General features: G+C 47.2%; 1 protein-coding gene across 3 annotated transcripts; it reads right to left on the bottom strand.

Annotated features, from left to right (window-relative positions):
* Positions 1-82: 82 nt before the first annotated feature.
* Positions 83-19994, bottom strand: LOC116359918 (cAMP-dependent protein kinase type I-alpha regulatory subunit-like). Of its 3 annotated transcripts, none has more exons than XM_031813961.1 (11): positions 19866-19994; positions 17749-17942; positions 14883-15092; positions 14519-14610; positions 14334-14395; positions 14109-14155; positions 12597-12755; positions 11016-11076; positions 9980-10101; positions 8387-8468; positions 83-6436 (listed from the first exon to the last, which is right to left on the bottom strand). In XM_031813961.1, exons 2-11 carry the CDS (start codon positions 17920-17922, stop codon positions 6264-6266), a joined length of 1182 nt encoding a protein of 393 aa, XP_031669821.1. In that variant the 5' UTR covers positions 17923-17942; positions 19866-19994; the 3' UTR covers positions 83-6263. The 3 variants fall into 3 exon arrangements, with proteins under 3 accessions (XP_031669821.1, XP_031669822.1, XP_031669823.1); XM_031813962.1 differs by having other exon boundaries at positions 14925-15092; XM_031813963.1 differs by having other exon boundaries at positions 14925-15092; positions 19805-19867.
* Between the last annotated feature and the right edge of the window lie 1629 nt (positions 19995-21623).

Here is a 21623-nt window from a genome sequence, read left to right as displayed (position 1 = left end):
AGGACTTCAGAATGGACATACACACAGAGAGAACGAGACACACCTCAGACACACCATCAATAACCACAGTTGACACACTTTGTAACAATGTATTCGTTTTATTGCTTGACCTGCCATTAGGAAACAACCTAAACCAAAAGGATTAGAACTGAGCACAAACAGTAAAGCAAACCTTGTACAGTCATCATCATCATCATCATAATAAAATGGTCCTTTGGCCACCCTCTTCCCTAAACAGACACCCTATTCCCTACATAGACCACTTCCTCTTCCCTAAACAGACACCCTATTCCCTACATAGACCACTTCCTCTTCCCTAAACAGACACCCTATTCCCTACATAGACCACTTCCTCTTCCCTAAACAGACACCCTATTCCCTACATAGACCACTTCCTCTTCCCTAAACAGACACCCTATTCCCTACATAGACCACTTCCTCTTCCCTAAACAGACACCCTATTCCTGACCAGGGCTCTAGAGTAGTGCACTATAGAAGGAGAAAGGGTCCATTTTGGACACATCCCACAGGCCTTGTCCAACGTCAATGAGAGCTTGAAGGCCACGTCCCAAACCACCAACCTTTTTTCCCTCTCCTGAAGTGTGCACTTGCACACTTTTTTGTTGTTGTTGCATGGACTTAGCAATGATGGAAACTCCCCCCCCCCCCCTCCCTCCAGGCAATGCTTATACCAATCCCATGCTTTTAAATCTACGACAGGGAGTGTGCAAGCCAAGTGGACACACTATGTGAGCAAGGAAGAGAATTGGGACGAAGCCGAAGAATTGGGAGCACTAAACAGAATCCTAAACCAAAAACCTTGACCCCTATTCCCTACTCTAGATAGGAAAGGATTGGATAGGTACAAGCCATATGGTAACAGCTCCACCGTGCCCTCTGATAGGTGGAGTTTTGCTCCACCTCGATGACACCGTGCTGCCCGTCTGCCCCTGGACTTGCTCCAGAGACCATCTACGCCTTTCCCCTCCGACAACCTCCCTCCGATGACCCCTCAACCCGTGAACTTCCCGACCCTCTCATGAACTCCCCATCTCATGAACGATGTTGTTTTCTACATTTCTAGTCTTTTTTTTTTTTGCTTTTAAAGCACTTTTGAGATTCTTTATGTAATAACGAATAGCACTATAAGAGTCTAATAAATTATTATATTGCTGATACCCATCCAATCCTCTCAGTTCTGCACTAGTGCCGCAAAAGGGTAGGACGTAGGAATAGGGGCTAGGGGTTGATTTGGGACACAGATTATGACTCTAAAGCAGGGGTGCACAGCTGTGGTCCCATGGGCCATCTGCGGTCCCGTGGGCCATCTGCGGTCCCGTGGGCCATCTGCGGTCTCGGGGGCCATCTGCGGTCCCGGGGGCCATCTGCATGCTGCTTTCCTTACTAACCGTTTAAAGGTGGCCTCAGTGATGTGGCAGAGATGTAGACAGTAAACAGCACAGTGGGTCAATTTACACAACTAAGAGCATTGAAGCACGAGGCTCAACTTGTCCCCTGTTTTGGTTTTTCCATCTCAAATTTCATTGACACAAACTACAGTATGTCTTCTCCTCCTGACCAATCAATGGCAAGCTCCTGTCCCTCACGCCTCTACACTCTCTCACACACACACGGTTTCCATTCTGTTTCTACAAAGAAATCATGGCCACCAAGCTAGAAGCAACATCACTCTGAAGTGAACATGTGTTCAGATACTGTGTGTGACTGTGTGAGAGAGAAGTGTTGCATCTCGCTCATCTTAGTATCTGCGGTGTTGCTCGTGGCAACATCATTTCACAGAGTCTAACTTTAAATAACAGACTAATTTTGACCTGGGCCACCAGGTGTGTGTGTGTGTGTGTGTACTCTATCCAATCAATGATATTACTTAATCAACTTAGTGCCAGGGGACAAGTGAAAACCTGAGCTGTGGACCTCTGTTCTATAAGCCATGATCACATGACCGAAGGCAAAACTATAGTCAACGTCTCGGACTGTTTGGGTTCTCGTACATCCTGCGCCTTACAGTTACTGTACTTACAGTGGCTGTGTGGCACACAGACCCCGGTAAAGCTATAATGGTCAGAAACACCTTACTGACCGTTCATCTATAGACAGAACACTGTAGTTAGTAAGGTTTCAGAATGACGGTAACTTTCCCAAGTTTCCCCAGAACTCCAACCAGGAAAATAACCTGAATTTTGCAACCCTGGTTGTTAAAGACTGAATGATCTACAAATATATTAAAAACATGGAATGAGACACAAACCACTAATATAAAAGGGATAGAAAGCTGTTTGACTCTGATTGGAACATAACACATCAAATCAGTGTGTGAGAAAGAGATGACAATAGCCACACATTCTAGATTCCACCAAATCCTCCCACTGCCAGAGTTCTAGATTCCCCCAAGTCCTCCCACTGCCAGAGTTCTAGATTCCCCCAAGTCCTCCCACTGCTAAATTCCTCCCACTGCTAGAGTTCTAGATTCCCCCAAGTCCTCCCACTGCCAGAGTTCTAGATTCCCCCAAGTCCTCCCACTGCCAGAGTTCTAGATTCCCCCAAGTCCTCCCACTGCCAGAGTTCTAGATTCCCCCAAGTCCTCCCACTGCCAGAGTTCTAGATTCCCCCAAGTCCTCCTACTGCTAGAGTTCTAGATTCCCCCAAGTCCTCCCACTGCTAGAGTTCTAGATTCCCCCAAGTCCTCCCACTGCTAGAGTTCTAGATTCCCCCAAGTCCTCCCACTGCTAGAGTTCTAGATTTCCCCCAAGTCCTCCCACTGCTAGAGTTCTAGATTTCCCCCAAGTCCTCCCACTGCTAGAGTTCTAGATTCCCCCAAGTCCTCCCACTGCTAGAGTTCTAGATTCCCCCCATGAAAACCATCAACTAACATTATTTCAACATTGGGTGCAGGGCATCAACTAGATACACTGTGTGTCTGAAAAGGCACCCTATTCCCTATAAAGTGCACTACTTTTGACCAGAGCCTATGGGGCTTTATATATAGGAAACAGAGTGACATTTCAGACACGCACACAGCCTGACAAATAAAACAAGTCTAATTTATTAAACACAAGACACCAAGGACAGTTGAACAGTAAAAATGTAAAAACACCAGAAATGGATCAACCATGAGATGTAGCAGGGCCGTGTCCATTCCAGCCTGATCCTAGTTCAGCTGGAGACGCCTTATCCAGGACTTACACACCATGGTGGAAATAAAACCCTGCATGCTTCCAAAATGGCACCCCTATTGCCTATATAGTGCACTACTTAGTCAAAGGCAGTGCACTATAAAGGGAATAGGGTTCCATTTGGAACACATCCACCACTGAATAGGGTTCCATTTGGAACACATCCACCACTGAATAGGGTTCCATTTGGAACACATCCACCACTGAATAGGGTTCCATTTGGAACACATCCACCACTGAATAGGGTTCCATTTGGAACACATCCAGCATGGAATAGGGTTCCATTTGGAACACATCCAGCATGGAATAGGGTTCCATTTGGAACACATCCAGCATGGAATAGGGTTCCATTTGGAACACATCCAGCATGGAATAGGGTTCCATTTGGAACACATCCAGCATGGAATAGGGTTCCATTTGGAACACATCCAGCATGGAATAGGGTTCCATTTGGAACACATCCAGCATGGAATAGGGTTCCATTTGGAACACATCCATAACAACAGATTGATTCAAACAGTTCCTTTCAGAGGACTAGTCTATACAGGAATGATTTGTATCCACATCTCTATACATCACAGTTTTGATGGATTCCTTTATAAATGTCCATGAAAATAACCGCAGTAACACGTTGGACAGCGTTGGGCTGGAGAGAGAGGGAGTCTTATGCTAACCGTATACTATATAGTACATTACAAAATATTCAGCAAAATTCAAAAAAAATGGCAAATGTCCAGTTGACAACGATATACAGTAGTTGGGATTAGAACAAACATGGGTTTTTCAAAACACAACAGAAATGGTTCAAACTAAAAAAATGGTTAGATAAATGTTTAGACCCCAAACATTGAAAACACTTGAGACTCCATGACGGTGTGGAACCGGAATGCTTTAGGTTCTAATTGTGAATTCTAAGAGAGAGAGTGGCGATAGAACTCAACCAGGCACTTCTCAAAGATACGTTTATAATGAGAGAGAGCGAGAGAGAGCGAGCGAGCGAGCGAGACACACACAGAGAGACAGACGGAGAGAGAGAGACAGAGAGAGAGACAGAGAGAGAGACACAGAGAAAACAGCCGCTCTCAGAAACAGACCTCCCCATGTCAGAAACATTAGAAAAAGATAGGGGTGTTTAGGAAGCCATGTATGACACTGGACATGTACCATCCACAGGATGAAACACTATTAAACCCACCAGGGTTGATATCAGAACGGTCCACATTCTCCATTCAACTAGAGAGGTTGAATTAACGTCGAGTTGTATAACATGCTTTCCTCACAACCATCACCTGTTATAAAAACCTCTTATTTAGAAGCTAAATGGACACATGAAGCACAAAGTGAAATACTGAATATCCCTTAAGACTGATCACCCTGTCCAGAGGAACTCTATGTTCAGTCCAGAGCTGCTTTCTGTGAGCAGTAAATAGGTAGAGTAGAATAAAAGTTGTTTTCCCTTTTCCTGAACAGAGCATTTTAACACACCTAGACACAATGACACGTATAAGATCTATCCCAACGACCGGGGTGGGAGAAAGGGGGGGAAACCAGATGGGGAAGAAACCAGATGGGAAAGAGAGAGAAAGGGGGGAAAACCAGATGGGAAAGAGGGGAAACCAGATGGGAAAGAGAGAGAAAGGGGGGGAAAACCAGATGGGAAAGGGGGAAAACCAGATGGGAAAGGGGGGAAACCAGATGGGAAAGAGGGGAAACCAGATGGGAAAGAGAGAAAGGGGGGAAACCAGATGGGAAAGAGGGGAAACCAGATGGGAAAGAGAGAAAGGGGGGGAAACCAGATGGGAAAGAGAGAGAAAGAGGGGAAAACAAGAGGGGAAACCAGATGGGAAAGAGAGAGAAAGAGGGGAAAACAAGAGGGGAAACCAGATGGGAAAGAGAGAGAAAGGGGGGGAAACCAGATGGGAAAGAGGGGAAACCAGATGGGAAAGAGAGAGAAAGGGGGGTAGAGAGATAGAATAACTTCCAATAGGGAGAGAGCAGCCACACCCCTGGACACCCTCCCTCAACCTCATGGTGTAAAAACCACAGCCAATAGGGAGAGAGCAGCCACACCCCTGGACCTGGGACACCCTCCCTCAACATCAACCTCATGGTGTAAAAACCACAGCTTCTTAGTACCCTCAAAGAACATTCCAGAAAACTCCAGACTCATGGTGTCTCTAGTCCACACATTACAAGGTCTTCTGGATCCTAACCAGGACAGACTCATGGTGTCTCTAGTCCACACATTACAAGGTCTTCTGGATCCTAACCAGGACAGACTCATGGTGTCTCTAGTCCACACATTACAAGGTCTTCTGGATCCTAACCAGGACAGACTCATGGTGTCTCTAGTCCACACATTACAAGGTCTTCTGGATCCTAACCAGGACAGACTCATGGTGTCTCTAGTCCACACATTACAAGGTCTTCTGGATCCTAACCAGGACAGACTCATGGTGTCTCTAGTCCACACATTACAAGGTCTTCTGGATCCTAACCAGGACAGACTCATGGTGTCTAGTCCAGACATGACACGGTCTTCGTTTTGACCCGGTGTCAGAGAGAACACTGGGTGAACAGTAATGGAACCCCAATGGAACCCCAATGGAACCACATTGTAATTCTATTGGAACCCTGGGTCTGAACAGACCCTCTCTGGTCACGTTTTGACCCCACCCTGACCTGTTGCCGTCTGAACACGACAGAGACAACTCATCCTGCCTTCATAGTCGACATTAAAATACTACAGAAATATTGTGCCCCCCCAACAGAGCTCATCACATACATGTCCAATCAAATGAATCTGGGTTCATAACAAAATACAATAACACCAGTTCAACAACAAAGACCCAGGTGATCTGGAGCCCCGGGTGGAGGGGAGGAAACATGAAGAAAACAAACAGATCATTGGTGGAACCAGTTGTTAAGGGGAGGGAGGAGCCAGAGGGGGGGGGGCGAGATGGAGCGATAGAAGAATGGAGGGACGGAGAGAGAGATAGAGGAATGGAGGGACGGAGAGAGAGATAGAGGAATGGAGGGACGGAGAGAGAGATAGAGGAACGGAGGGACTCAGACGGAGAGAGAGACGAAGCTGTTGTACTGCTGAATGTTCCTCTTCAGTATGTCTGAGCAGGGCCCCAGAACGCGTTCGAAGCGCGGGCGGTCCAGCTTCACACACTTCAGAGGGCCGCGGGAGACCACGGTCGCAGCACGGGGACGGTTCATCAACAGGGCGATCTCACCTGGGACAGACGGAGAAGAGGACAACTATTAGAAACAACACTGGAACAGAAGAGAGGAAGAAAAGGAACAATGACCCACCCAGCTCCACCCACACCCACCCAGCTCCACCCACACAGCTCCACCCACACCCACCCAGCTCCACACACCCACCCACACCCAGCTCCACACCCACCCACACCCAGCTCCACACCCACCCAGCTCCACACACACCCACCCAGCTCCACACACACACACACACCCACCCACACCCACCCACACCCAGCTCCACACCCAGCTCCACACACACCCACCCACCCAGCTCCACACACACCCACCCAGCTCCACACACACCCACCCAGCTCCACACACACCCACCCACACCCAGCTCCACACAACAACCCACACCCAGCTCCACACCCCCACCCAGCTCCACACCCCGCTCCACACACACCCACCCAGCTCCACACACCCACCCACACCCCGCTCCACCCACACCCCGCTCCACACACCCACCCACACCCCGCTCCACCCACACCCCGCTCCACACACCCACCCACACCCAGCTCCACACACCCACCCAGCTCCACACAACAACCCACACCCAGCTCCACACCACAACCCACACCCAGCTCCACACCCCCACCCAGCTCCACACCCCGCTCCACCCACACCCACCCAGCTCCACCCACACAGCTCCACACACCCACACCCACCCAGCTCCACACACCCACCCACACCCAGCTCCACACACCCAGCTCCACACCCACCCACACCCACCCAGCTCCACACATACCCACCCAGCTCCACACACACCCACCCACCCAGCTCCACACACACCCACCCAGCTCCACACACACCCACCCACACCCAGCTCCACACAACAACCCACACCCAGCTCCACACCCCCACCCAGCTCCACACCCCGCTCCACACACACCCACCCAGCTCCACCCACCCACCCACCCACACCCCGCTCCACCCACACACCCACACCCCGCTCCACCCACACCCCGCTCCACCCACACCCCGCTCCACACACCCACCCACACCCAGCTCCACACACCCACCCAGCTCCACACCACAACCCACACCCAGCTCCACACCCCCACCCAGCTCCACACCCCGCTCCACCCACACCCCGCTCCACACACCCACCCACACCCCGCTCCACCCCCACCCAGCTCCACACACCCACCCAGCTCCACACACACCCACCCCCACCCAGCTCCACACACACACCCACCCACCCCCACCCAGCTCCACACACCCACCCCCACCCAGCTCCACACACACCCACCCAGCTCCACACACACCCACCCAGCTCCACACACACCCACCCAGCTCCACACACCCACCCAGCTCCACACACCCACCCCCTACCCAGCTCCACACACCCACCCCTACCCAGCTCCACACACCCACACACCCAGCTCCACACCCCCACACACCCAGCTCCACACACACCCACCCACACACCCACCCAGCTCCACACACACCCACCCACACACCCACCCAGCTCCACACACACCCACCCAGCTCCACACACACCCACCCAGCTCCACACACACCCACCCAGCTCCACACACACCCACCCAGCTCCACACCCACCCACCCACACACCCACCCAGCTCCACACACACCCACCCAGCTCCACACACACCCACCCAGCTCCACATCTTTACAATCAGGGCTGTTGGTGCCATCATGAAAACTCCCCGCCACACACTGACAGCAATGGACCAGGCTATCGGAGGAGACTCCCGACCAGGCTATCGGAGGAGACTCCCGACCAGGCTATCGGAGGAGACTCCCGACCAGGCTATCGGAGGAGACTCCCGACCAGGCTATCGGAGGAGACTCCCGACCAGGCTATCGGAGGAGACTCCCGACCAGGCTATCGGAGGAGACTCCCGACCAGGGACCAGGCTATCAGATCTCCACTACTGAGGTTGTCCAGTCAGTCCACTCACCAAAATAGTCGGAGGGCCCCAGTCTGCCCACCTCCACAAACTCTTCATTCTCTGACCGTCTCTGGAGCACAGCCGCTGAACCCTGAACACACACAGGAAGAGAAAAACTCAGGGACAAAAAAGCACATAACCCCAGAATGACCTGTGAGGGTGAGAGGGCACAACACAGGCCAAAGTTGAGGTTAAAAGATGGTGATGCCGTTTCCCTGAGAGAGACACAGAGAGAGAGAGAGAGACACACAGAGAGAGACACACAGAGAGAGAGACACAGAGAGAGAGACACAGAGAGAGAGACACAGAGAGAGAGACACAGAGAGAGAGACACAGAGAGAGAGACACAGAGAGAGAGACACAGAGAGAGAGACACAGAGAGACATCTCCCAAGCTCTTACCACGGAAAACAAAAGTGTACAAGTTGAAAGACAGCATGTAGAAATAAAACACTACAGAACAGGTCGGCGTTACATATTTCCCATCAGATATTAAAGGTGCTTCTTCTCTGGTCTAACGATACAGGAAGAGAAAAGTAAACCTACACCTCTATTCTCAAGGAAACTAACTGGCTCCCGAGGGGCGGCAGCGGTCGAAGGCCCTGGTTCTCAGTGCTAGAGGAGTCACTACAGTCCCTGGTTCTCAGTGCTAGAGGAGTCACTACAGTCCCTGGTTCTCAGTGCTAGAGGAGTCACTAGAGTCCCTGGTTCTCAGTGCTAGAGGAGTCACTAGAGTCCCTGGTTCCAGTCCAGACTGTACCACAGTGGTCGAAGGCCCTGCATTTCAGTTCTAGTGGAGTCACTACAGACCCTGGTTCCAGTCCAGACTGTATCACAGCGGTCTAAGGCCCTGCATCTCAGTACTAGAGGAGTCACTACAGACCCTGGTTCCAGTCCAGACTGTACCACAGTGGTCGAAGGCCCTGGTTCTCAGTGCTAGAGGAGTCACTTCAGGCCCTGCATCTCAGTGCTAGAGGAGTCACTACAGTCCCTGGTTCTCAGTGCTAGAGGAGTCACTACAGTCCCTGCATCTCAGTGCTAGAGGAGTCACTACAGTCCCTGCATCTCAGTGCTAGAGGAGTCACTACAGTCCCTGCATCTAAGTGCTAGAGGAGTCACTACAGTCCCTGCATCTCAGTGCTAGAGGAGTCACTACAGTCCCTGCATCTCAGTGCTAGAGGAGTCACTACAGACCCTGGTTCTCAGTGCTAGAGGAGTCACTACAGACCCTGGTTCTCAGTGCTAGAGGAGTCATTACAGTCCCTGGTTCTATTCCAGACTGTATCACAGCGGTCTAAGACCCTGCATCTCAGTTCTAGAGGAGTCACTACAGTCCCTGGTTCCAGTCCAGACTGTATCACAGTGGTCTAAGACATCTCAGTTCTAGAGGAGTCACTACAGTCCTTGGTTCCAGTCCAGACTATCACAACTGGCCGTGATTGTGAGTCCCATAGGGCGGAGCACAATTGGCCCAGTGTCGTCCGGGTCTGGCCGGGGTAGGCAGTCATTGTAAAATAAAAATGTGTTAACAGACTTGCCTACTTAAATAAAAGGTTAAATACAATCCAAAAAGACAGCCAGCATATTGCAGAGATAATCCTACCTCCAGGATGATGAAGAACTCATCTCCAGGTTCACCCTGAACCACGATCTTCTGTCCGTCTTCAAACTGAACGTTCTCCAGAGAATCAGCTACCGTCAGCCTCTCCCACTTGTCCAGAGACTCTGTAGAGGACCACATACTAAAGTCAGCCTCTCCCACTTATCCAGAGACTCTGTAGAGGACCACAGACACACACTAAAGTCAGCCTCTCCCACTTGTCTAAGGAATTTGTAGCTGGCAGATGTTGATACACACACTGGCCACAGGGTGGCGCCACACATCACTCAACACAGCAGAGGGGGAATGACAGGAAAGATCACAGGCTTGTTTGTAGCGACTCGATTCCATACATAGCCACCTACACCAAATAGGTAGGCAAATAGGTAGGTAGGCAAATAGGTAGGTAGGCAAATAGGTAGGTAGGCAAATAGGTAGGTAGGCAAATAGGTAGGTAGGCAAATAGGTAGGTAGGCAAATAGGTAGGTAGGCAAATAGGTAGGTAGGCAAATAGGTAGGTAGGCAAATAGGTAGGTAGGCAAATAGGTAGGTAGGCAAATAGGTAGGTAGGCAAATAGGTAGGTAGGCAAATAGGTAGGTAGGCAAATAGGTAGGTAGGCAAATAGGTAGGTAAGTAGGTAGGTAGGTAGGTAAGTAGGTAGGTAGGTAAATAGGTAGGTAGGTAAATAGGTAGGTAGGTAGGTAAATAGGTAGGTAAGTAGGCAGGTAAGTAGGTAGGTAAATAGGTAGGTAGGTAAGTAGGTAAATAGGTAGGTAAGTAGGTAAGTAAATAGGTAGGTATATAGGTAGGTAAGTAGGTAAATAGGTAGGTAGGTAAATAGGTAGGTAAGTAGGTAGGTAAATAGGTAAGTAAATAGGTAGGTAGGTAAATAGGTAGGTAGGTAAATAGGTAGGTAGGTAAGTAGGTAAGTAAATAGGTAGGTAGGTAAATAGGTAGGTAGCATGTTGTTAGACTGTTCTCCAACTGTTTGAACAGCTTGTTGGTCGGAGTAGTCGTGTAGAATGTGCGACTCCTCACCTAAAATGGACACCTTGCTGAGGAATTCCTCATACATCTTACGCTTTCTCAAAGTGCTTCCCTGAAAGACAGAGAGCAAGAGAGAGAGCCACAGAGAGAGAGAGACAGAGAGCAAGAGAGAGAGCCACAGAGAGAGAGAGACAGAGAGAGAGCCACAGAGAGAGAGAGACAGAGAGCAAGAGAGAGAGCCACAGAGAGAGAGACAGAGAGCAAGAGAGAGAGCCACAGAGAGAGAGACAGAGAGCAAGAGAGAGAGCCACAGAGAGAGAGACAGAGAGCAAGAGAGAGAGCCACAGAGAGAGAGACAGAGAGCAAGAGAGAGAGCCACAGAGAGACACAGAGAGACACAGAGAGCAAGAGAGAGAGCCACAGAGAGACACAGAGAGCAAGAGAGAGAGCCACAGAGAGAGAGACAGAGAGCAAGAGAGAGAGCCACAGAGAGAGAGACAGAGAGCAAGAGAGAGAGCCACAGAGAGAGAGACAGAGAGCAAGAGAGAGAGCCACAGAGAGACACAGAGAGACACAGAGAGCAAGAGAGAGAGCCACAGAGAGACACAGAGAGCAAGAGAGAGAGCCACAGAGAGAGAGACAGAGAGCAAGAGAGAGAGCCACAGAGAGAGAGACAGAGAGCAAGAGAGAGAGCCACAGAGAGAGAGACAGAGAGACACAGAGAGCAAGAGAGAGAGCCACAGAGAGAGAGACAGAGAGCAAGAGAGAGAGCCACAGAGAGAGAGACAGAGAGCAAGAGAGAGAGCCACAGAGAGAGAGACAGAGAGACACAGAGAGCAAGAGAGAGAGCCACAGAGAGACACAGAGAGCAAGAGAGAGAGCCACAGAGAGAGACACAGAGAGCAAGAGAGAGAGCCACAGAGAGAGAGACAGAGAGCAAGAGAGAGAGCCACAGAGAGAGAGACAGAGAGAGCAAGAGAGAGAGCCAGAGAGAGAGACAGAGAGCAAGAGAGAGAGCCACAGAGAGAGAGACAGAGAGCAAGAGAGAGAGCCACAGAGAGAGAGACAGAGAGCAAGAGAGAGAGCCACAGAGAGAGACAGAGACACAGAGAGAGAGCCACAGAGAGAGACAGAGCAAGAGAGAGAGCGACAGAGAGAGACAGAGACACAGAGAGAGAGCGACAGAGAGAGACAGAGACACAGAGAGAGAGCGACAGAGAGAGCGAGAGACAGAGACACAGAGAGAGAGCGACAGAGAGAGACAGAGACACAGAGAGAGAGCGACAGAGAGAGACAGAGCAAGAGAGAGAGCCACAGAGAGAGACAGAGCAAGAGAGCATGTCAAGTCCCATAATAAACAGCCAAATGTGTACTAACTGTGTTCAGATTTAGCCCCAGACATCTGGTATTCCTACCATGGTTAGAGATGGCTGAACTGACACCGTGTGGAGGCTCAGTAAACTATATGGAGCTGATTTGTTCAAACCAATGTCTCCCAATAATGTTGTTGCCGGGGAAAATAACACCTCATAACATTGTAGAATGATCATATATCTACATAGAGCTGAATTAACTCAATCTGCCAGCCAGTCAGTCAGCAAGCAAGCCAGTCAGCCAGCCAGTCAGCCTCACCATGAGTATCCTCCTGTAACTGTCCCTGTCGATGCCCCACAGTTTGACGTTGCTCTTGGCTCGGACCGTGGCGGCCCTTGGGGTCCCATAGATCAGGGCTAGCTCGCCAAAGCTGCCCCCCTCCCCAATATTGGTCACCCACTCATTGTTCACATACACCTGTGAGAGAGAGAGAGAGAGAGGCGAGAGGGAGGGAGAGAGGGAGGGCGAGAGAACAACCTCACTGATGGAAATAGCTTTCCCTACAGTATGAACTTCTGTCAGTATTTTGTCTTAAAATATAATGTATTTTTAACAAACAGATGTACCACTATATAGACCATAGACAGGTAGTCTGTACCACTATATAGACCATAGACAGGTAGTCTGTACCACTATATAGACCATAGACAGGTAGTCTGTACACAACAGATGTACCACTATATAGCCCATAGACAGGTAGTCTGTACCACTATATAGACCATAGACAGGTAGTCTGTACCACTATATAGACCATAGACAGGTAGTCTGTACCACTATATAGACCATAGACAGGTAGTCTGTACACAACAGATGTACCACTATATAGCCCATAGACAGGTAGTCTGTACCACTATATAGACCATAGACAGGTAGTCTGTACCACTATAGACCATAGACAGGTAGTCTGTACCACTATAGAGACCATAGACAGGTAGTCTGTACCACTATAGACCATAGACAGGTAGTCTGTACCACTATAGACCATAGACAGGTAGTCTGTACCACTATAGAGACCATAGACAGGTAGTCTGTACCACTATAGAGACCATAGACAGGTAGTCTGTACCACTATATAGACCATAGACAGGTAGTCTGTACACAACAGATGTACCACTATATAGACCATAGACAGGTAGTCTGTACACAACAGATGTACCACTATATAGACCATAGACAGGTAGTCTGTACCACTATATAGACCATAGACAGGTAGTCTGTACCACTATAGACCATAGACAGGTAGTCTGTACCACTATAGAGACCATAGACAGGTAGTCTGTACCACTATATAGACCATAGACAGGTAGTCTGTACCACTATATAGACCATAGACAGGTAGTCTGTACCACTATAGACCATAGACAGGTAGTCTGTACCACTATAGACCATAGACAGGTAGTCTGTACCACTATAGACCATAGACAGGTAGTCTGTACCACTATAGACCATAGACAGGTAGTCTGTACCACTATAGACCATAGACAGGTAGTCTGTACCACTATATAGACCATAGACAGGTAGTCTGTACCACTATATAGACCATAGACAGGTAGTCTGTACCACTATATAGACCATAGACAGGTAGTCTGTACCACTATATAGACCATAGACAGGTAGTCTGTACCACTATATAGACCATAGACAGGTAGTCTGTACCACTATAGAGACCATAGACAGGTAGTCTGTACCACTATATAGACCATAGACAGGTAGTCTGTCTTCCCTACTGTACATAACAGATGGCCTGGCAGACAGAAAACAGGGACGTACATCCATCTCTCCCTGGTCAACGACGTAGAAGTTGTCTCCCTCGTCACCTGGTGGAAAACAACAGCTGTGAGACACACTCTGACCCAGCAGTAATGATGGTCATGTGATCATGTTGGAACGACAGCCAGGAGATTGTTCCTGGACAGGCCACGTGGTCATTCAAAAAAATAAAATAAAAATCCCATGACTTCTCACCCCAAAGTGAAGAAAGGTCAAATGTCGTACCTTGCTGAATGACCGTCTCCCCGGTGATGTAGGTAACAGAAAACATGGCGTCAAAGATGTCGCTGTGAAGAGCGGAGGGAGGTGGTCGACACGGTGACAGGATCAACATCACATCCTACTTTCATTGCACAGCACCAGGAGAACACTATTGTTTAGCACACAAGCCGTGAACACACAGTTCGTACCTTCTCTCGTTGTCGTCCAGGTGAGCAAACAGCACGTTCTTCTCGATGGCTTTAGCCAGGGCGGCCATCGTTTTGTAGTCTTTAGGAATAACCTGCAGAGGAACAGCTTCATTGATCACAAGCAAACTGCCTTCAGTCATTAAGATTATTATTGATCAGATTGAAGTAGTGGCCGAGGCCCGATTCTCCACCCTTCTCCTGAAGTGTACACTCCTACACTTTATCTGCATGGACTTTACCCCCCCAATCCTAGGCTTTTAAATGCATGATGGGTAATGTGCAAGGTGACACTTGTGGAAAAGGGTGGATGATCAGGAAGTAACCTAGAATAAGTTGGTAGTAATAACTGTAGGGTCAGGTGCACCTGTAGCGATGCGTGATTGGCTGAGGGCTGACCCCCCCTGACCTTTCTGACGTAGGAGGCGGCGTCTTCCTCTGTGTAGACCTCGGCGCTGATGGCACCGCGCCGCCGCCGCCCCTTCACCACGGGATTCATGGGAGGAGACACCTCATCCTCACGGGAGTCGGAGCGAGAGTTGGACTTCTGCTGCTGTAGGATCTGCTTAGCCTCCTCCTGGTGAGGGAGGGGGAAGGGGGGGGGGGGGGGGGGTCAGTTATAGTAGAATAGAACAGAGATCTTCACGGGTCCAAAATTAACCTGGGAGGGTTACCCGATATACATAGATAATAATACGGAGGTCCGCTCTGGACTAGTTGGACTAGTAGTTGGACTAGTAACCGGAAGGTTGCAAGTTCAAACCCCCGAGCTGACAAGGTACAAATCTGTCGTTCTGCCCCTGAACAAGGCAGTTAACCCACTGTTCCTAGGCCGTCATTGTAAATAAGAATTTGTTCTTAACCGACTTGCCTCATTAAATAAAGGTAAAATAAAAAATTTAAATAAAAGGTTTCTGTTTATTATACATTTGCAAAAAATAAATAAATCTAATAACCTGTTTTGGTCATTACGGGGTAGTGTGTGTAGATTGATATGTAATCCATATTAGAATGAGGCTGTAATGTAACAAAATGTGGAAATAGTCAAGGGGTCGGAATACTTTCCCAGTGTAGTTGATATATCAGTATATAATATATCAGTATTTACCTTCTTAGTAGAGAACAGAGTAGAATAGAGTATTACTGTATACCCGTCTAGTGGGAACACAGTAGAATAGAGTATTACTGTATACCCTTCTAGTGGGGAACACAGTAGAATAGAGTATTACTGTATACCCTTCTAGTGGGAACACAGTAGAATAGAGTATTACTGTATACCCTTCTAGTGGGGAACACAGTAGAATAGAGCTCTATACCCTTCTAGTGGGGAACACAGTAGAATAGAGTATTACTGTATACCCTTCTAGTGGGGAACACAGTAGAATAGAGTATTACTGTATATCCTTCTAGTGGGGAACACAGTAGAATAGAGTATTACTGTATACCCTTCTAGTGGGGAACACAGTAGAATAGAGCTCTATACCCTTCTAGTGGGGAACACAGTAGAATAGAGTATTACTGTATACCCTTCTAGTGGGAACACAGTAGAATAGAGCTCTATACCCTTCTAGTGGGGAACACAGTAGAATAGAGCTCTATTACTGTATATCCTTCTAGTGGGAACACAGAGAGTAGAATAGAGTATTACTGTATACCCTTCTAGTGGGGAACACAGTAGAATAGAGTATTACTGTATATCCTTCTAGTGGGGAACACAGTAGAATAGAGTATTACTGTATACCCTTCTAGTGGGGAACACAGTAGAATAGAGTATTACTGTATACCCTTCTAGTGGGAACACAGTAGAATAGAGCTCTATAACCTTCTAGTGGGAACACAGTATAATAGAGCTGTATACCCTTCTAGTGGGGACACAGTAGAATAGAGTATTACTGTATACCCTTCTAGTGGGAACACAGTAGAATAGAGTATTACTGTATACCCTTCTAGTGGGGAACACAGTAGAATAGAGCTCTATACCCTTCTAGTGGGGACACAGTAGAATAGAGTATTACTGTATACCCTTCTAGTGGGAACACAGTAGAATATAGCTCTATTACTGTATACCCTTCTAGTGGGAACACAGTAGAATAGAGTATTACTGTATACCCTTCTAGTGGGGAACACAGTAGAATAGAGTATTACTGTATACCCTTCTAGTGGGGAACACAGTAGAATAGAGTATTACTGTATACCCTTCTAGTGGGGAACACAGTAGAATAGAGTATTACTGTATACCCTTCTAGTGGGGAACACAGTAGAATAGAGTATTACTGTATACCCTTCTAGTGGGGAACACAGTAGAATAGAGTATTACTGTATACCCTTCTAGTGGGGAACACAGTAGAATAGAGTATTACTGTATACCCTTCTAGTGGGGAACACAGTAGAATAGAGTATTACTGTATACCCTTCTAGTGGGGAACACAGTAGAATAGAGTATTACTGTATACCCTTCTAGTGGGGAACACAGTAGAATAGAGTATTACTGTATACCCTTCTAGTGGGAACACAGTAGAATAGAGTATTACTGTATACCCTTCTAGTGGGGAACACAGTAGAATAGAGCTCTATACCCTTCTAGTGGGGACACAGTAGAATAGAGTATTACTGTATACCCTTCTAGTGGGGAACACAGTAGAATAGAGTATTACTGTATACCCTTCTAGTGGGGAACACAGTAGAATAGAGTATTACTGTATACCCTTCTAGTGGGGAACACAGTAGAATAGAGTATTACTGTATACCCTTCTAGTGGGGAACACAGTAGAATAGAGTATTACTGTATACCCTTCTAGTGGGGAACACAGTAGAATAGAGTATTACTGTATACCCTTCTAGTGGGGAACACAGTAGAATAGAGTATTACTGTATACCCTTCTAGTGGGAACACAGTAGAATAGAGTATTACTGTATACCCTTCTAGTGGGGAACACAGTAGAATAGAGCTCTATACCCTTCTAGTGGGGACACAGTAGAATAGAGTATTACTGTATACCCTTCTAGTGGGAACACAGTAGAATAGAGTATTACTGTATACCCTTCTAGTGGGGAACACAGTAGAATAGAGTATTACTGTATACCCTTCTAGTGGGAAAACAGAGAATATAATATAGAGTTGTATTACTGTATACCATTAGAGCAGAGTAGGATTGGACTTTTCTTTGAGATGGATACCTGCCTTTGTTTACAAATATCAGCACACACACACGACCCTGCCCACCCAGACTCACCTTCTCCAGCCTCTCGAAGTACTCTCTGAGGAAGGCCATGGGTCTGTCTGGCCGGGAGGTACATAGCTGTACGATGCAGTCCTTCAACAGCTGTTGGATGTTATGTTTCTGCACATACAGCTCACACTCCCTCAGACTCCTCTCCTCCTCACTGCTCGTACTGCCCGACGCCATCACACTCACCACCTATTGACCTGGGGACACAGACAGACAGAGATAAACACAGAGAAAACACATGCACAGGGAGACAGGTGTAGCAGGAGAGAGGGGGTAGTGTTTTATAAACAGAGAGGGAGAGAGAGAAAAGCTGGTGTAGCAAGAGGGGGTAGTGTTTTATAAACAGAGAGAAAAGCAGGTGTAGCAGGAGAGAGGGGGTAGTGTTTGATAGAGAAGTAGAAACAGAGGACAGTGAGGAGAAGAGAACATGAGGGTGTAGAGATAAAAAGAGAGCATAATGATGAACAGAGTGAGGGAGAGAAACTTAACAAGTGGGTGAAAAGTGGGTAGAGAGGACAAAACATGATTGGTTTAGAGCAAGGGTGGGCGTTTTGAGAGAGAGTAAGAGAGGGGAGAGCGAGGGTGGATAAACTCCCATATCTATTGGGTGAAATACCACAGTAGCAAGATTTGTGCCACAAGAAAAGGGCAACCAGTGAAGAACAAACACCATTGTCAATACAACCCATATTTATTTATTTTCCACAGAGCGAAAGAGAAAGACTTGACACAAAGCTCCATTGTATCATAGCAACTCAAAATCTCAGGACAGTAGTAGACCACACCGCTGAACCAACGGACTAAACTCACTCGCATTCAACGGACATTGCAATGCATTATGTGGCAATCAGAATCAAATCAAATGTATTTATGAAGCCCTTCTTCCATCAACTGATATCTCAAAGTGCTGTAAAGAAACCCACCCTAAAACCCCAAACAGCAAGCAATTCAGGTGTAAAAGCACAGTGGCTAGGAAAAACTCCCTAGAAAGGTCCAAACCTAGGAAGAAACCTAGAGAGGAACCAGGCTATGAGGGGTGGTCAGTCCTCTTCTGGCTTTGCCGGGTGGAGATTATAACAGAACATGGCCAAGGTGTTCAAATGTTCATAATTGACCAGCATGGTCAAATAATAATAATCACAGTAGTTGTCGAGGGTGCAGCAAGTCAGCACCTCAGGAGTAAATGTCAGTTGGCTTTTCATAGCCGATCATTGAGAGTATCTCTACAGCTCCTGCTGTCTCTAGAGAGTTGAAAACAGCATGTCTGGGACAGGTAGCACGTCCGGTGAACAGGTCAGGATTCCATAGCCGCAGGCAGAACTGTTGAAACTGGAGCAGCAGCACGGCCAGGTGCAGTTTAGTTCGCCACATTCCCTTATATAGTTAACGTTAGTTGGAGAGAGGGTGAATGCCACAAAACCATGACAGCAGCAGACAGGCATGTGACACCAGGGTGCGACAGAATTTTTCATAACCTGCTTTATGGTGTGTGTGTGTACCCTACTGTATACTGAAAATGAGAATTAAACATTGACAAAATATGAAGATATTTTAATTTGGACAGAGATGTCCATAATCCCCATAAATTACTCAATTTGGGACGGTGTCAATTATCAAAATGAAATTGATCACATATCTTACAATGGCAAACAAACTAACCTCGAGGCAACTTCCTCAATAGATAATGTAAACTGGTGAGTGTTGGCAAGTTACCCAACTACTTAGTAACTTCCAGCATACGACAAAACTACTGTCACAATAAACACCTAAGTGAAATGCTAGCTAGCTAATGGTAGTTAGCTGTGTCTAGCTCGCAGCGGACCCTTGCTTAATATTCAGAAATAATGCATTTCATTTTTAAAAACTGTTAGGAAAGCACAGGGAATTAATATTCTGAGAAATTCTGAAACGGTTAGCTAAAAGGCCCGCAAAGGTCTTTTCATAAAAACAGCCATCTTGGAAACCTAGCTATCTTGCTAGTATCGTTAGCCAACTTGCGTTATCATAACAAACGGGAAGACGGCGAGATACAGGTTATAATCAAGCAATATCCTCATACCTGCAGCGCTCTAACACATACATCGCGATTATTTAGAACAAAATGAAGACAAACCGCTTACCAAACCTGATTGAAATGCTGTTTTTATTTCGGGAAACTGACAGTTCTTCGTCCCTGTTTTTCCCCCTCAGTCCTGAGTTGGACGGCTGCCCTCTACCGGAATCAGGTTTGGACCAATCGCTGCCTCGTTCTGGTATATACGTCACCTTAACAACCTTAAAGGGCAAGGCCTTTTTTTGTTCTGCCAACACTTCACAGAAAGTGAGTGTTTTGATAACAGTATTTCGTTTACTGCATATCAATTGTTAGATTTATCTTTTTTTACAAAATACAACATTTGTAGGGGCAGCAAGAATATTCAAATAGGCTTGTCTCTCTTGAAGTTGAGTTTTTGTATTGGCTTACCATTATAGGTAGACTTCTTGCTGTAATCTCAATGGATAAAAAACGTATTCAGTATCAGAACAAACCGAATAAATATGATTTCTTCATGCATGCTTTCATAAATGATCTAGTGCGTCTGATCTCCAAACATTATGCTCACTAAAGATTTACTACATTTGTGATAGATTTAAACCAGAAAACAGGTGTCAACATGTTCCTTGTTCAATCAAACTACTACAGGTGTACTGTTGAGGGAAAGTCTCAGTCAAACTACTACAGGTGTCCTGTTGAGGGAAAGTCATCAAACTACTACAGGTGTCCTGTTGAGGGAAAGTCTCAGTCAAACTACTACAGGTGTCCTGTTGAGGGAAAGTCATCAAACTACTACAGGTGTCCTGTTGAGGGAAAGTCTCAGTCAAACTACTACAGGTGTCCTGTTGAGGAAAAGTCATCAAACTACTACAGGTGTCCTGTTGAGGGAAAGTCTCAGTCAAACTACTACAGGTGTACTGTTGAGGGAAAGTCTCAGTCAAACTACTACAGGTGTCCTGTTGAGGGAAAGTCTCAGTCAAACTACTACAGGTGTCCTGTTGAGGGAAAGTCTCAGTCAAACTACTACAGGTGTCCTGTTGAGGGAATGTCTCAGTCAAACTACTACAGGTGTCCTGTTGAGGGAAAGTCTCAGTAAAACTACTACAGGTGTCCTGTTGAGGGAATGTCTCAGTCAAACTACTACAGGTGTCCTGTTGAGGGAATGTCTCAGTCAAACTACTACAGGTGTCCTGTTGAGGGAAAGTCTCAGTAAAACTACTACAGGTGTACTGTTGAGGGAAAGTCTCAGTCAAACTACTACAGGTGTCCTGTTGAGGGAAAGTCTCAGTCAAACTACTACAGGTGTACTGTTGAGGGAAAGTCTCAGTAAAACTACTACAGGTGTCCTGTTGAGGGAAAGTCTCAGTCAAACTACTACAGGTGTCCTGTTGAGGGAATGTCTCAGTCAAACTACTACAGGTGTCCTGTTGAGGGAAAGTCTCAGTCAAACTACTACAGGTGTCCTGTTGAGGGAAAGTCTCAGTCAAACTACTACAGGTGTCCTGTTGAGGGAAAGTCTCAGTAAAACTACTACAGGTGTCCTGTTGAGGGAAAGTCTCAGTCAAACTACTACAGGTGTACTGTTGAGGGAAAGTCTCAGTCAAACTACTACAGGTGTACTGTTGAGGGAAAGTCTCAGTCAAACTACTACAGGTGTACTTTTGAGGAAAGTCTCAGTCAAACTACTACAGGTGTACTGTTGAGGGAAAGTCATCAAACTACTACAGGTGTACTGTTGAGAGAAAGTCACCTGACTACTACAGGTGTACTGTTGAGGGAAAGTCTCAGTCAAACTACTACAGGTGTACTGTTGAGGGAAAGTCTCAGTCAAACTACTACAGGT

This window comes from Oncorhynchus kisutch, unplaced genomic scaffold (genome assembly GCF_002021735.2).
Source record: "Oncorhynchus kisutch isolate 150728-3 unplaced genomic scaffold, Okis_V2 Okis06b-Okis10b_hom, whole genome shotgun sequence".
In the NCBI taxonomy this organism is placed as follows: Eukaryota; Metazoa; Chordata; class Actinopteri; order Salmoniformes; family Salmonidae; genus Oncorhynchus; species Oncorhynchus kisutch.
Note: the sequence above shows the minus strand (reverse complement) of the source record. Positions and strands in the feature narration are given on the sequence as shown.

What these genes read in the sequence shown, in the direction of transcription:
- LOC116359918 (XM_031813961.1), bottom strand. Translation starts at nt 17,922, where the DNA reads ATGGCGTCGGGCAGTACGAGCAGTGAGGAGGAGAGGAGTCTGAGGGAG. An exon ending in CCAATCACGCATCGCTACAG is followed by an intron (nt 14,611 to 14,882) that starts GTGCACCTGACC and finishes GTTCCTCTGCAG; the next exon opens with GTTATTCCTAAAGACTACAA. An exon ending in GTTACAGGAGGATACTCATG is followed by an intron (nt 11,077 to 12,596) that starts GTGAGGCTGACT and finishes TCTGTCTTTCAG; the next exon opens with GGAAGCACTTTGAGAAAGCG.